The sequence below is a fragment of the Dioscorea cayenensis genome, chromosome 9, assembly GCF_009730915.1.
Source record: "Dioscorea cayenensis subsp. rotundata cultivar TDr96_F1 chromosome 9, TDr96_F1_v2_PseudoChromosome.rev07_lg8_w22 25.fasta, whole genome shotgun sequence".
In the NCBI taxonomy this organism is placed as follows: Eukaryota; Viridiplantae; Streptophyta; class Magnoliopsida; order Dioscoreales; family Dioscoreaceae; genus Dioscorea; species Dioscorea cayenensis.
Genome location: NC_052479.1, coordinates 183,129 through 198,707, shown reverse-complemented (window position 1 = coordinate 198,707; position 15,579 = coordinate 183,129). Strand labels below are relative to the sequence as shown.

Here is a 15,579-nt window from a genome sequence, read left to right as displayed (position 1 = left end):
TAGTTAACAACTAAATATGAAAGAAGAATACATATTAAAATAAATTATTCCTTATGGACTTTCTCCATGATGATCTCATACATAAACTCTAGTTATAATTCAGAGTAGCAGTCAATTATGGTTCGAATATCCAGCACTTTGATAGCCATGAGAATACATTAAGAAGAAAATAACCAAATACGCTGGATTTCTTCTTACAGAAAGGATGCATAAATCCCTAATTAAGCATATGGTTCCTGGAGGTAAGGTAATGCTAGTAACTCCCAGTACAAGCTATATTTAGTACAAGCTATAATTAGAGTTATTCCTGTTACAATCTGACCTCAATCCCTTCTTCTAACAAATGCTCTTTCACACACTTTATGGGTACCTGCATGAGAAAGCTTTCAGTTCACAGACGACATTGATATTCGTTCATACATACTTACTTCTTATTCATTACACTAAAAGCAAAAGTGAGTTTATTCATTTAATTATAGGGATTTACTTCAAGTTCTAATAGCAGGCAAGAGTTTTGAAGAACTAGTTCACTCATACTTGTCTTACAGAGCTGTGACAAAAGTACGAGGCATAAGAGATAAAGTTGAAGGTTATGTTATTGCTATGAGTCCAAGAAAACCAAAAATGAAATAATCAAGTGGCACCTTCAAGAATAGTAATTAGTAGTTATGGTTGCAAGGGTTTATGTGCATGTGCGAATGAAGGATGTTAAGACCAATGTTGGGTGATTTTATCTGAAAGTGTTTGTCTGGATTTGATATTTGCAAAACAAAAGAAATCAAAGAAATGCAAATTTGCCCTTTTGGTAACTAATTATAGATAGAATTTTATATAAATGATAGTAAAGAAAAGAAGTACCTCTTTGCGGTGGAAAATGCCAGCAGCAAGGGCAGCTGAAGCACTAGTTTTCTGAAAAACATCAGAGAAATGCTCAACAATGCCGGCACCACTGCTTGCAATTACAGGGATAGTAACCGCTTCAGATACAAGCTTGATTAGGTCTATATCAAATCCTTTGCCCTGCCCTATATATATATATACAAGAAATGAATTCATCTTACAAGATATACTTTTTCAAAATACATAAGGCAAGATTTTATGCAGCTCTATGGTATGATCAAATCACTGTACCATCACAATCAATGCAATTAAGCAGTATTTCTCCAGCCCCAAGCTCCTCAACAGATTTTGCAAGCTCATATGCTCCAATCTCTCGACCCTCACGTCCACCACTGACCTATTTAAAGAAAAAACGAAGGAGCTCAAATAAAGCCCAAAAAGCGTGTAGATGAATGCATTATTTTTTAAAAAAGCAGGATTAACTTGTATGAAAATAATGAAAACTTTGCAAAATGAAGTTTGGGGGAAATGCGCATCATATGCAAAGGAAGTAAATCTTCATGGTGAAGAACAATATCTTAATATGCATTTACCAGATTAAAAAAAAAAAATCATTGAAGTTGCATTGTCATGCAAATTCATCTTCATTTTGCATTTGCAATTTAAAAAGGATGAAACTCAACAATGCAAAACCAACCTGCTGGCCAATAAAGATAATCTGTATAAACGGGTCTGAGACCCCCATTACCAACTAGGTAGATGTTATGTAGAAAGAAGACAAAGGTTAAAAGCTCACCGTGCATTGGTACCATGCATATTCTTCTCCATTGGGACCTAAAGCCAGGAAAGACTACAATGAGAGAACTGACTAAAGAATATACACACAAGATTAAGCGATACAGATCACATAAAAAAGGCTCCTTACTAGAAAGAAAACACTACCTGGGGCAGAGACTTTTACAGTCTTGAATTTTACATCATCAGGACCCTTAAGGTACACTCTGCGAGGATCAATACTCACAACCACAGCCTGAAAATATGTGGTTACAGATAATAAATACCAATATCCAACATATAAGAAAACCAGCATAATTCTTCTTTTCATTTAGGGCAACCACAAAGGTAACATGTGGTCTTCAGAAGAACCATCATCGACCACAAATATCCATCTGACAAGTAAACATTGGAGTCATATAGAAAAACCAAATTAATTGGAATATTTTGAGACATATAATGGAGGCTGCTTTTGGTACAATTTCATCAGCTAATCATATTAATCGTGATGGTTGAGTAACATATTTCACAAAAAGGCTACATAAAGAGATCACACTAAATACACTGTTTGCACTTTTTGCAGCTGACTATTTATTCTTAACATATAAAAAATAAAAAATAAATAAAAAACAAAGATTTAGTCACAGAGTCCATATAACCTAAAAAACAGCACACTATATATAATTTAATTTGAGAATATCTATCCAATCATCTTTCCGTACACACCTGATTTCCATAAACTCTTGAAATCTGCTCTAAACTGCTCTTTCCGGTTTTAACCTAAAAACCAGACAATAATGATAATATAGTATTAGATAAAGCACCAAGAACAAACATAATCTTCAAATCAGTTAAAAACACAGCCATACCCCAGTTCTTAAATATGCTTCAGCGGCAAAAACTGCATCACTTCCTATTGAGACCTTATCTGCACCAGATCTGAAATATTCTGCAGCAACTTCTAGGCTTGGATAGTACCTGAGATAGTATGACTTGTACAAGGTTAGCCATTGAAAGAAGACATATCATATGAAAACAGATAAAAGAATGAATACAGCATAGCAAATGGCAATTTCCATTACAATATTCTTACAGGATGTGATGTAACATGTAATGTTAATATGCATGTTTAACTGAATAGCAAGCATTTAAAGGAAAAGGAAAACAGATGACCAACTATTGTCAGCAGTATGTAATTTTAGGTGGCTCTCTCACAGACTGAAGTCTTTTGATTGATAATTGGGAAATGTAATATATGCAGGGCCATTTATCAACCAGGCAAGGGCACAAACATCAATGCATTTTAATATCATAATAAGGCAGGCTACTATACGTTATTGATCAAATGAAGATAAATTTCATAAGGTGGTTGACAACTCACAACCTACAACATACAGATGAATATGAACTATCAAGCATTCTTATTTCTTTGTATAAATCATTTATAATATGAAGCGGAGGCTTATGCCTAACTAACCTCCCATTTGCATCAGTGAAATCCCTTATACCACCACCAACTGTCAATGGTACAAAAACATTTTCTGAAGTGAGGCGCAGTACCTGTGCATTTTCTAAGGTATCAAAGAATAGAATTGATAACTTAAATTGTCCCAGGGTAATGGATTTTGCTCAAATTGCATACAAGAATGAATGTCACACCTGCAACATTGGCAAATCTCCCAAGGGGAAGTCACGGAAGCCAGTTATATTCAAGAAACTAACCTGCATAGTTTTGATTGCTTGAAATGGCATATCAAGGGGCATGGTTTATATAAACAAATAAATTAAATGCATCACGAGATATACCTCATCAGCACCATCCTTATAATACTGCCTTGCAAGATCCACAGGTTTGCCAAGGTTTCTTACCTGTCCACATGAACATGGGAAAAAGTCCACAAACTACAGGATTGAAGAAAAGACTGGCATGCATGCGCCAAACAACACTGGGGGAATGTCTCATCCACAACAACAAAAAAAATCTACTATCCCCCTACAACAGATAATAATGCAAAAACAGCCTTCTTCCAAAAGCTTCAATGACAAATCAGCTTGTTACAGACAAAGCATCATTATTATGACATAGATTGCATAACAATAAAGAGAAAGTAAAGAAATATCAAGATATCCAGTACCTCGTTTTCCTCTGTGTGTTCTCTCACATCATATTGATCACCTTTAGTCACTACAAGATCTCCTTTATCATTGGTCCTCACATCAAGGCATGCTATTACCTAGAAAAGTAAGTTACATAAAGTAAAGAGAGCAGCAACAAATAGTAAGTAATAAGTATAACTCAAACAATAAATGAAAACAATCACAGATAAAAAATATTTTAAAAGTTCTTACCCTCTTGGCAAGTTTTGATGATTTCTTGTTGACCCATTTCTGTGCTTTACAAACATTTGGTGATTAGCTCTCATCTTGTAAAATACATTGCATGCAATCATTTGATTGTAAAATACATTGCACTCAATCATTTGATATAATGGACAAACCTTTGTCTTTGAAGAGTGTGAGGGATCAAGAAAATTCTTCAATACGGAAAGCCCAACCTCTGGTGAAAGAAATCATCAATAATAAGATATTTATCTCTTCCCTCTTTCATCTTGTGGCATTGAAACTCATAAGAACCACACATATGAAAAATGACCTCACTAATAATAGATAATATAAACAAGAAGAAAATAAGACAGTTAAAAACTATATTGTAATTTGGTGATTAACAAATGAGTGGCAATCCTTTGCAGTTAACACAATCCAGCTAAAGCACCAATCTCAAAACAGATTGATCTACTACCCAAATCTTATCACTGTGATTTTTATGTTATGAAATCATCTTCATTCTGATTGCACATAGCCCGGGCATAGAGCAAACGTCCAGAGCTCATAGTTTCCTAATTACTTCATTAAAAACAGGTGCTTTACCTCCACTTTTTTCCGGGTGAAACTGAACCGCATGGACATTACCCATTGCAATTGAAGAAATAAAATGATCACCATAGTTGCAAGTAGATGACACCCAGTTTTTATTTGCTTCCGACTGCAGCAACGAATTGGTTAATGACTTCAAACTAAATTACATTATGCACAACAAAAAACAAAGAAAAAAAACAAAAGCGTACAGGTATAGCACGGTATGAATGAACAAAATAGACATGATGACCCTCAGTGCCTTCCAGAATTCCTGGGTCTTTAGAAATTTGAACAGCATTCCAGCCAATATGAGGCACTTGCAGGCCATTAGCTGAATCGAACCTTCCAACAGCACCAGGAATTAAACCAAGTCCTTTTACTGCAGGGAATAAATCAAATTATCAGGACAACTTCCTAGAAAAATTAATAGTTAAAAATATGAAATGGTAATTACATTGCCAGTTGAGAAAATATAAACATCATAAAATTTAAATACACAGAAATGCATATGTATAACAAAGAATCATGCAATGAAGCAAACATAAACAGAGCAGGACACCTCAATAAGGCAAAACCTTCAAAATAGGATGGTTAGTCTTCGTAACACAAACTTCAAAATAATCTATTTTGTATAAATGTATATATATACACACATATAACTATAAGAGTTATTAGCGTTTACATTAGTGAAGAGCAATCAAATAGTTCAAAACATTTACATTTGCTAAGTGATAGGGGAGAAAAAAGATCTGCAACAAAAAAACAGTTTGAATGGTACCTGGTCCATTTTCATCACTGGACTCAAAAAGTAACTGAAGACCAAGACAAATGCCCAGAAAGGGACGGTCATTCTCAATATAGGTACATAATGCTTCAGCAAGACTACAATGAAAGATAAGCAAAACCAATCATTTATGACTTTAATGAGGTAAGATATCAATCCAAGAATAAATGAAAATACAACAAAAAGGAAAAATAGAAGAAAGGATCATCAATCAGCAATATAGGCTTCCAGATGCTTATAGGAAATGGGATCCATGCCCACAAAATTTTACATACTTCCTAAGAGGAAAAGATTATTATCATGGCACAATTCAAAGAAAACTATAAAAAAAAAAAATCATAATAGAAGTTGGCAGAACAATATACCAACAACAATATGAATGCCAATTGGAGAGACATTGGTTGAGGGAAAACCTTTGATTGAGCTTTTGTACATGATATTGCAAGTGCTCTAAAGGGAAGAATTTCAATGAGCAATAAATAATTTACAGGATAAAAGATAAACAGAATGGTGAAGCATACAATCTCTAGAAATCTTTACAGAGAACTTGCCCATTCTGATTTAGCACTTCCATTGCCGCTGCAAAGGCTCCAACCCCAGGAAAGAGCAGACGATTAGCATTGAGAATATCTTTTGGGTTTTGTACCTGAAGAAATTACGAATTTCCAGAATATCCTTAAAATTGACCTATAAAAGCATGATATCACCAACAAATACGGAAATTATGAAGCGTGAATGTATAAACTCATTAATTTGAGCGAATTTTTTTATTTTACTAATGACTATTTAAATAGGATGAAAAGGAGCAAAGTGGACAAGTTGTATAGCAACTAAGAAGAGCAAAATAAACCAGCAAATACACATCTCTATAAGCTCCAAGTGCAAAGTTCTAGTAGATTGAGTACGAAGCTAAAACAGCAAACATATCAATCTAAATGCTCTGAAAACAAGCAGACAAATCCAAAGAAATGAAACCAATCGGACAAGAGCTCACATCCTTGACATCAAACCCAAGGTACCGAATAGCATTCCGCAAGCTCCGGACATTTCCCGCGCCGTAATCCAGCAACGTAACCGCTAACAAAGAATGATAGAATACACCATTAGAACTCAATGACTTTGGTGAGCAATGCACGAAGTCAAAGAGAAATGAAATGCTTACTCGAATCTCCAGCCGAAGAAGCGCGGATCGAGAAATGCTTCTTCGATTGGAGGTTAGGTTTTCTCCGATTCCATGCTCCATGTATGCGAGATAAGGGATGAGCACAGTGCTGGAGCTGAGACGAAGACGAGAAGGGCGGCGCCTCCATTGGAGCGAAAGAAAGAGAAGTACGACGACCTGGTGTTCTAGAAGCGCGTCTTGATGCGTTTGCGAGCTGGTTCAACCAAATAAGATAGTTTGGGTCTGAATCATCTAAGGGCCTAACAAAAAACTTTTTTAAGTTTGAAGGACTATATGATAATCTTTCTATATGAAATTCCCATATTAACCCCCACAATTTTTTCCCGCCAAAGGCTCTGATGTTCTCCGGATTCCCTCCATTTTGTTCTCCGTGTTCATCGCGTTCACGCCTCCATTGCTAGGGCATCAAAGGACAAACCGAGATCCACGATGGAGATCCCAGCTGCTGATGAGCTTGAATGGCTGGAATCCAACTCCTTCTTCCCTGAAGAAGAAGACGAAGAGGAATTCATAGTCCCTGAGGACGAAGATGAAGTTCAAGAGATCCACGCACTTGAAAGTAGAGGTAAAGCTCTCAACTTGAGGCCACGCATTGATCTTTCCTTCTTAGATCTATTTTCTTATCGTCCATGCCTTTTTTTCTTCGCTCGCAGATCAGAGCCCAGTCACTGAGGTTCAGAATTCCAGGAAGCGGCTTTTGTCGGTGGATGATGGGGTACGCGAAGGGGAGAGTGGATCAAAGAGGAGAGCATCGGATGACGAGGAATGGCTTAGGTACTCTCCGCCTAAACAGGTGTTTGCCAATGAGCCCACTGAGACTGATGATCCGGTGGTATCTGTTGCCGAGGAGAAGATCATCTCTCGATTTGCTTCGGATATTGAAGGGGCTTTCATACCAGTGACTGGACCTGGTGGTGATAGGGTCTATGCTAAATTGAGCTGTGTGGAGAAGGTCGGAGGGAAGAGCTTGCTCCATAGAGACAAACCATCGAACGGTTGGTGGGCATGCTATTTGGTCTGATTCTTTCATGCTGCATGTTAAAGTTATTGAAAAATCTGAAATATGTGCTGTTTTGTTTATGGTTTTTGGCATTTAGACTAGAATTTATTCTCGTTATTATCACTGAATGTGTTGCCATTAATAATGTGTATGCCATTGTGAACTTAGGAATTTCTTTGATGCACAAGTGTTCTGCTAAATTGGATGCTGACTGAATAAATATGTTTTGCAGTTCTGCTTTCGGTGTCCATTGATGTTCTGATGCAAAGATTGGAACAAGAAACTTTCCAGAAGGTAGTTATCTAAAGATGAAATCAGTGTAGTGTTATGCTTTGACTTCATTAATTAGTTCATCAAATTTAGCTTCCATTACAAAATGATTGGGCAATCAATACCATGTTATTAGTATTCTTCTGAAGGACTCATACACTGACCTCTTGTATTCATCATTTTTCACCACCTTCAGTCAAGCTAATTTCCTCATTTTTTTTTTGTTGGTGTCGCACAGGCTTTGCAAGAAAGTTTTGGCTCGCCTAATCAAGAAAACCAAACGACAACTCACACAGTCAGTGGACAGCTTTGGGTTGACAAATATGCTCCAAATTCTTTCACAGAACTCCTTAGTGATGAACAAACAAATCGAGAGGTATGTGAGGCTTTACCTCTGATGAGCATTTGCTTTACAGATGTGTCCTATTGACATTGATTTGAATTTCAGAAATTGTTCGTTGCTTCTGTAGGTTCTTTTATGGTTGAAGCAATGGGATTCCTGTGTTTTTGGATCTCAAATTAGAGCCACTACAGATGATGTTTTAACTGCTCTACATCGACATTCTTCTATCACTCAGCATGAAAGTTTTTCAGAAAGGAAAGGTTTCAACAGGAATAGGAGAGTTCCATTTGTCAAGCAAAGCCTCAAGCATTCAAATGTTATGGATAAAGAAGATGCCAACTCGAAGGGTATTTCTGATGTATGGAATAGGAAGTCCACAACCAATCAACCACCAGAGCAGAAGGTGCACTATGAACAATGTTGATATGTACACATATTCAAAGTTCCCATATGCTATCTGTAATAAACTTATCTTTTGGAATTACTGAAGAAACCCAGTCATGCTTATGTCCCAGTAAACACCTAGATCATAGGCATTCTCATCATTTTCTACGAAGAAATCATTCCTTTCTAAGCCACTTTTAACTTTTCATGTCATGCATAAAACTGTTATCCAGGTGTTTTAATTGTCTGGATAATTTCATAGGAATCAAGTGAGGTTACTTTGCCTTTTGAGTGTTCTGGTCGCTACCAGAAATATATTAATATCAAAACATACCTGCAAAGTAGCATATCATTTCCAAATAGATTCTACTCTATTTTTAAATCACAGAATTTTTTTGTGAGATGTGTGTTGAAATAATTTCCAAATAGAAAGCTTCTATCTCCAGGTGCTTCTATTATGTGGACCACCAGGGCTTGGGAAGACTACACTTGCACATGTTGCAGCCAGGCATTGCGGATATCGAGTTGTTGAGGTTTGGTGCTTTTGGCATATTATTATAATTGCATTCTGTTTAATTATTTTAGTGGCCTTACATTCATTGAACTTTTTTTGCTCGGTTTCTCATATTTCCAAATACATTTAGGAATGCTATGTCATTCATTTTTACTTGCATTTTGGAAATCATTCCTGTGTCATACTTCAGTAGTGTGATGATTAGCAAGGGACAACAGATTACCAGAAGGGCCTATGGCTTATAGGATTCTAGCCATTGCTGGGACATAAATTTATGCAATCCTAGCACCAAATGTGGAGAAGTTATTTCAGGCAAATGAATAGGTTCAGCAATATATACACTTGTGACATGATGTTCAAATGAGTACTTAACACAATCTAGCACAGATAATCCATTTACAAGACCATTGCCTTTTCTTGACTGACTTTTGGAGTAGTAAACACAATCTAACTACTTCATTGATGTTAACACCACTATTTGCTTATCTTCACATGGGAGATGGGATGACAAGTGATTGAGAGAATTTTTTGTATAAAGAATCAAGAAGAGGAATGGGAATGAAGGGATATATTGGATTATTTGGTAAACCATCACTCTGAGGAACCCAAGAACTTGGGGTTGCAGGATAAAGGTAAGGCTCCCACCATTCTGGGATGCACAAGTTGATACAGAAATGCAAAAGAAAGCTCACTGCTTGATGGATTTACCAAATAGATATGGAAGCACTAGCCTCTTTTCATTAATGAAGAATATGACATCCGAAGACACTCTTTATGAAATAACTAAATAAACATAGGCCATTATCACTTCCCCACCAGTTTTTAATTGGGTTGCTCAAACTTGAGTATCATTAAGGACCTCTGCCATGTTACTCTTCAAGGCCTTCTTCTTATTCAAACACTTATATTTTTATATGCATTTGAAATGGAGCAACAGTTCAAAACAACACATTTCCATGATTATACTTCATTGTTATTATTGAAGAAAAGTGGATCTTAGACTTATGTTTTGCCAAGTGCTTCCATAATCTTTTTTTCCCCAGGCTTCTCACTGGGCATGAAATACTTATAGCATGCTTTTGCAGATAAATGCAAGTGATGATCGGTCATCTTCTACAATTGAGTCAAAAATTCTTGACGTAGTTCAAATGGATTCTGTCATGACTGATTGCAAGCCTAAGTGTTTGGTGAGTTTTTCTTGAGAATTTTGTCATTTTTTCCCCAGAGCATAGTTGAACTTATTTGTTTTTTCCCAGGTGATTGATGAAATTGATGGAGCACTAGGAGAAGGAAAGGGTGCAGTCGAGGTGATCTTGAAAATGGTAAATTTTCTCCTTTTCTCCTTTAGTTAGTTAAATATCCTTTCAAGCAGATGGATTTTTGCTTCGTAGCATTCTCACCACCATTCATCCTGAGAACATCTCATAGATGTTCTAGTGTGTAAGTGGAAAGTTGATAGAAAAGACAATTTTGAGTTGGTAAAACTTTAGGAGATATTTTTTGTGTGGATATACTGGGTTGCCTCTGATCCTTATACCTGCACACCTCAGATCCTTGTCATCTTTTGATCTATTTTCTGTTCAGTTTACTAGTTGAGTTACATTTTTCCTTAATTTTTTTTTATTTATGATTTTTCTCTTATGTTTCTTTTTTTATTTTTGATTTTGCCTTGATAGGTTCTTTTATTTTGATTTTTCTCTCATGTTTGATGTAGGTAAATGCAGAAAAGAAGCCCTCTGTTGAAAAGGGTGTTGTTGGTCAAGAAGCTCAACTGGAAAAGTCTTCCTCAAAGAAAGGGCGTAAGGCCATGAGCTTGTCCAGGCCTGTAAGGAACATAAGTACCTGCATCATTTGATTTTCTTTTTGTGGCTATTATATTGATGGAAAAAATTATGTGAAGGTAATCTGCATATGCAATGACCTGTATGCACCTGCTTTGAGACCATTACGCCAAGTTGCCAAGTGAGTCCCTGGCCACATGCATCCTTAGAGGCACTTTTGCAAGTCTACACTGGATTTTGATTACACTAAAGTCACTATAAGTCAGAAGAATAATCACTCCTAAATGAACCATTCCATAACACCCTAAAATTTTTTTTTCTGTCTTTCACAGTGTGCATATCTTTGTTCAGCCTACAATCAGCCGGGTTGTAAACAGGTAGATTCGTTTGGATTTTTCTCATAGTTCTTAATTTATTCTTAAAACTTCTAGTGCTTCTTCCTAAAGCTTCTGAAGGCATCTTTGTTTGGTTTTCTATGTCTAACTTCTGCTTCACTTTTGCATGCCCACTTTGGTAGGCTTAAATATATATGCAATAAAGAGGGATTCAGAACAAATTCAATTGCCCTTTCTGCACTTGCTGAATATACAGGTAAGTTAGGTTTTATCTTCTTAATATTTAACATAATTCATGGGGTGGGAACTTAAATTATACAATGGGTACCATGTGACTCTCAACTAACTAAATCGCAAGGAAGAATATTATAAAATTTTGGTATAGTCATCGAGTACAACCGGTAGGATTTTGGCTTGAAACCTACTGATTTGGTTTTCATGTTTTTAAATTTGAAATCAAAATTTAAACCGATATATGTGATTTATGCTAAAACAGCTATTTAAACACAAACATTCTTGTAAGTCCAGGGTCTTTTTTTCGTAAAGTATTTGTTTTATGTATAGGAAGTGCCCTGATGTGTATCCCCTACTTATCTCGTTTTAAATAACCCTTCCGAAGTGGGGGAAGTGCCAATCCTGTACAACCTATGATTTCATAAAAGTGGTAATTCCCCCAAAATACATGCAACTCTCTCAAAACTATTAAAATCGTAAAAAAAAAAAAGGGGGTTTAACACAATAATGATGAGATATGCATGATAAACAATTACAATTGTATGTTCAGCTTTTTTACACATTTTAAAGCATATACACAATACCTTTCACATTTTTTGAAATATCTATCATGTTTCTTCCGCTACAATCACTTGGATCATTTATTTGATGGCCTTCATTGGATTAAAAAGATTTTGAAATTGCATGAAATTTTGTTTCATTGAAGCTTTGACTGTACAGAGCAGATGTACCTGCTTAGATTTTGAATTTGAAATTAAAAACATAGAAAACTAACATCCTAATTCCTATCAACTAGTTATGTTTTATCAGTGAAATAAATGCCAAAACTAAAAATTTGATTAGAACAATTAATCTAAAACATTCTTGTGGATTTGCACTTTGCTTGTTACTTTTTGAACCATGAATAATAGACGATTATTCCTGGTGGTAGTTCTTTTTTCCAATGGAGAAGAGGCTGAATGAGTTATAATTTATAAATTCAAATTGTGTACAGAATGCGACATCCGTTCTTGCTTAAACACGCTTCAATTTCTGCATAAGAAGAAAGTAAACTTGAATGTCGTAAGTTATTTGCTTTTTTTCCTCGTTAATGATTCTTGCAGACTACTATTAGTTCACTTCTATGAGATACTCTTCTGACATTCAGCTCGATATTGGTTCCCAAGTAGTTGGTCGCAAAGACGTGTCACGAAGTTCTTTTGATGTATGGAAGGAGGTGCGCAAATGTCCCCTAACAATCAACCTGATTGTCCCTGTTAGTATTGAACTCATTGTAGATGCCATTTTTGTGTGAACAGGTTTTCCAAAAAAGAAAATCAAAGCGTGAAAGGAAGTCCTTGAATGATGGAATCAGGCATCTAGATTCTCTGTACACCCTTATAGCAAACCGGTAAACAAGATCCTATTTAATGCCTTACTCTTAAATAGATTTCATTGCATTTGGTTGTTTTTTTATATTTTCTAAATGCATCGTAACATTGCAGTGGTGATTATGAGTTGACTATGGATGGTATCCATGAGAATTTCCTACAGCTATCTTATCATGATCCAAAGATGCAAAAGACAGTAAATCTCTGTCCCTACTCCAGTATCTTTTCTTCATTGGCATAGAGAAATTTATTGAGTTCACATGCTCATATTCTTGAAGGCTCGATGTCTTGACATGCTCGGCATTTCAGATTCACTGCTTCACTATATTTTCCGTACTCAACAAATGTCACTTCAAGGTCGAGTTAAACAATGATGGATTTACCCTTTTTTTTTTAAATCTTTCATTTACTAATATCATGGATGTGTGCAGTATATCATCCTCTTAGTGCTGTAGGTATGAGCTACCTGATTGCACAAGTGGAAAAACCAAATATTGAATGGCCAAAATCTTTACAAAGGTACTTCTTCCTTATTAAACCCTAATGCACTTTTTTCCAATATTATGAAAAAAAAAAAGATGCACACAACGCAAAAATGTCTTTCAGGTGCAGAGCATTGACGGTGGAAAAGAAAGACTTGTTGAAAAGCTGGCATAATAAGATTTCACCATCTATCTCAAGGCATATTTCAATTGAGTCTTTTGTAGAAGATGTTGTTTCCCCATTCTTACATATTCTTTCTCCACAAACTTTGAGGCCGGTAATGTTCTGATCTCCAAGCATTCCTTTATTTCTTTTCTCTCTCGAGGCTCAAATTTATAATGTTAATAAGATTCTGCAAAGGCCAATACTTTCTATGCTTAGCATAAATTGTCTGTTTTTCTGATGGTTCTATGGCATATACTACTTTCTTCTTCAAAAGCAGACTCTAAATGAATTAAGATTTCTCAGGTAGCGTTGCATTTGCTCTCAGAGAGAGAGAAGGATGATCTAGCCCAGCTAGTCGATACTATGGTTTCGTACTCATTAACATATAAAAACTTAAAACCTGAGCCTGCCCAAAAGTTTTTCAATAAGTTAGGAGCATCTGCTGATGCCCTTGTGCCGTCTCTTGATCCACCAATCAACGACTTCACAAACTTCAAGGTTCTTTTTCTTAAATTTCATTGTTTATAGAATGAGCAGAAGATATTCTAGATCAAGACTAAATATTTCCAGTACATGGACAGGATTATCAGTCGGAGCACTATGAACTTCCTGTGGCCATGAAGCAAGTTCTGTTACATGAGGTGAGGATGGAATTTCTTTCTGAAATATTGCGGATGAGCCACTTGAAATAGTTTCATCCCAAATTCGTGACCCCATTTTTATTTTTATTTTGAAAAAAAAAAATGATCCTATATTTACTTTGCAACTTTTGTACGGTTTTATTGGCTAATAGCCATATTATAGAGTGTAATTGATTAAGACAAACCTTTCAGATTGAGAAGCAGAAAATTCTACGAGAGAGCATTGGAAAATCCACCAATCCAAGTGATGAGAGCAACAATGTGAACGGAGCCTCATCTTCTTCAGATGCTCTAGTAATTCCTGTCAAGAAGACAACAACTGCTTCTGTGGGAAATGGGAGAGAAAACACAACAGCATTGACTCAGAGGCAAAAGTTATCCACCATCAATTCAAAACCGGGTTCAGTGCCTGACAAGAATTTACCAGTCACTGGCAAAAATCTAAAAGCTCCAGGAAATCCAAAAAGGCCCTCTGGCAACTTGACAAGTTTCTTTGATAGGTAATTCTATTGCCTATCATACCATTTTCCTCATCTGTTCTCAAGAAGAAATTTTATTCCTTGCTTTTAGTTGCCTCCTCCATACACAATGCTTTTATTACAAGAAGTTTTATTTCATCCTAGCAAGAATTTTTCTTAATGTAAGCTTTTCTGGTTAGGTTGTGATGTACAGATGAACACCAAAATGCAGTTGCATGAGTTTGCCAAATCATGTAGCATGTAGCATGTAGCATGTAGCATGTAGCATGTAGCATATAGCATATAGCAGGAAAATTAATTGAAGATTTCTTGTTTGAATGAACTTAACTCGCTACTAATTCTCAACTATTTCTGTTAAATAAACAGGGTTAAGAAAGGGAACAATGCGAGCTCCGAACATACTGGAGACATGTTGAATAATACAGGAACAACTGAAAGAGATTCACGCCCTCTGATTTTCAAATATAATGAGGTACCTATAACATGCTGATGCATTCTTTATTGACTCATATTCATAAAACAGTGAATAAGAAAAATATTTGGTAATTTTGAGAAGTATCACAGTAATAAATCTGTAGCATTAAACCAAAAAAAACTCACAAAAAAATTGGACTATGAGTTTTATGTTTTAGACATAAGAAATTTGAGAGGATGACTATCAATGCTTTATAATTGCAGGGTTACACAAACGCAGTGAAAAGACCAGTCAAAGTGCGTGAGCTACTCTAATTATTCACACATCTTCCCATTAAATCTCCCTGATTGTCAAATATGCAGGCCTTTTATCTTGCAACATTTTTATTGTTGTATGGATTTATTCTTTGTTTTCTTTAAAAAAATATATATATAATCATCCTATTGTATTTGCTTGCTACTTTTATCTTTTTTTGGTTCCCTGGGTACCATTCACCCATGCTCAATTTTGGATTTGTATTTTTATTTTTGTTTTCTATAAATATTTCCTGCTAATGTATGAGTTAAAATAGCAACTATGTACAGAATCTCCTATAATTTGACCACCTCTAGATTTCTATATTATTTTTCAAATCTGCAGATATGGAGGTAACATAGAGTAAAGCAGAG

At 35.7% G+C, this 15,579-nt stretch overlaps 2 protein-coding genes across 3 annotated transcripts; one reads left to right on the top strand and one right to left on the bottom strand.

The window, feature by feature from the left end:
* Positions 1 to 34: 34 nt before the first annotated feature.
* Positions 35 to 6,689, bottom strand: LOC120269240 (imidazole glycerol phosphate synthase hisHF, chloroplastic). The gene is made up of 19 exons (XM_039276583.1): positions 6,477 to 6,689; positions 6,309 to 6,391; positions 5,866 to 5,960; positions 5,309 to 5,412; positions 4,740 to 4,909; positions 4,543 to 4,657; positions 4,113 to 4,171; positions 3,964 to 4,002; positions 3,750 to 3,848; positions 3,421 to 3,483; positions 3,274 to 3,336; positions 3,092 to 3,174; positions 2,484 to 2,592; positions 2,341 to 2,394; positions 1,783 to 1,870; positions 1,637 to 1,674; positions 1,132 to 1,237; positions 859 to 1,025; positions 35 to 370 (listed from the first exon to the last, which is right to left on the bottom strand). Exons 1-19 carry the CDS (start codon positions 6,622 to 6,624, stop codon positions 311 to 313), a joined length of 1,743 nt encoding a protein of 580 aa, XP_039132517.1. The 5' UTR covers positions 6,625 to 6,689; the 3' UTR covers positions 35 to 310.
* A 137-nt stretch (positions 6,690 to 6,826) lies between these two features.
* LOC120269366 (chromosome transmission fidelity protein 18 homolog) lies at positions 6,827 to 15,504 on the top strand. Of its 2 annotated transcripts, XM_039276703.1 has the most exons (24): positions 6,827 to 7,062; positions 7,151 to 7,492; positions 7,730 to 7,791; positions 8,006 to 8,143; positions 8,238 to 8,513; positions 8,941 to 9,027; positions 10,094 to 10,195; positions 10,265 to 10,330; positions 10,723 to 10,833; positions 10,909 to 10,970; positions 11,122 to 11,166; positions 11,307 to 11,380; positions 12,353 to 12,420; positions 12,506 to 12,574; positions 12,657 to 12,748; positions 12,843 to 12,924; positions 13,007 to 13,085; positions 13,160 to 13,247; positions 13,335 to 13,488; positions 13,680 to 13,874; positions 13,958 to 14,017; positions 14,210 to 14,517; positions 14,863 to 14,968; positions 15,175 to 15,504. In XM_039276703.1, exons 1-24 carry the CDS (start codon positions 6,927 to 6,929, stop codon positions 15,223 to 15,225), a joined length of 2,853 nt encoding a protein of 950 aa, XP_039132637.1. In that variant the 5' UTR covers positions 6,827 to 6,926; the 3' UTR covers positions 15,226 to 15,504. The 2 variants fall into 2 exon arrangements, with proteins under 2 accessions (XP_039132637.1, XP_039132638.1); XM_039276704.1 differs by lacking the exon at positions 6,827 to 7,062 and having other exon boundaries at positions 7,365 to 7,496; positions 15,175 to 15,503.
* Positions 15,505 to 15,579: the final 75 nt, after the last annotated feature.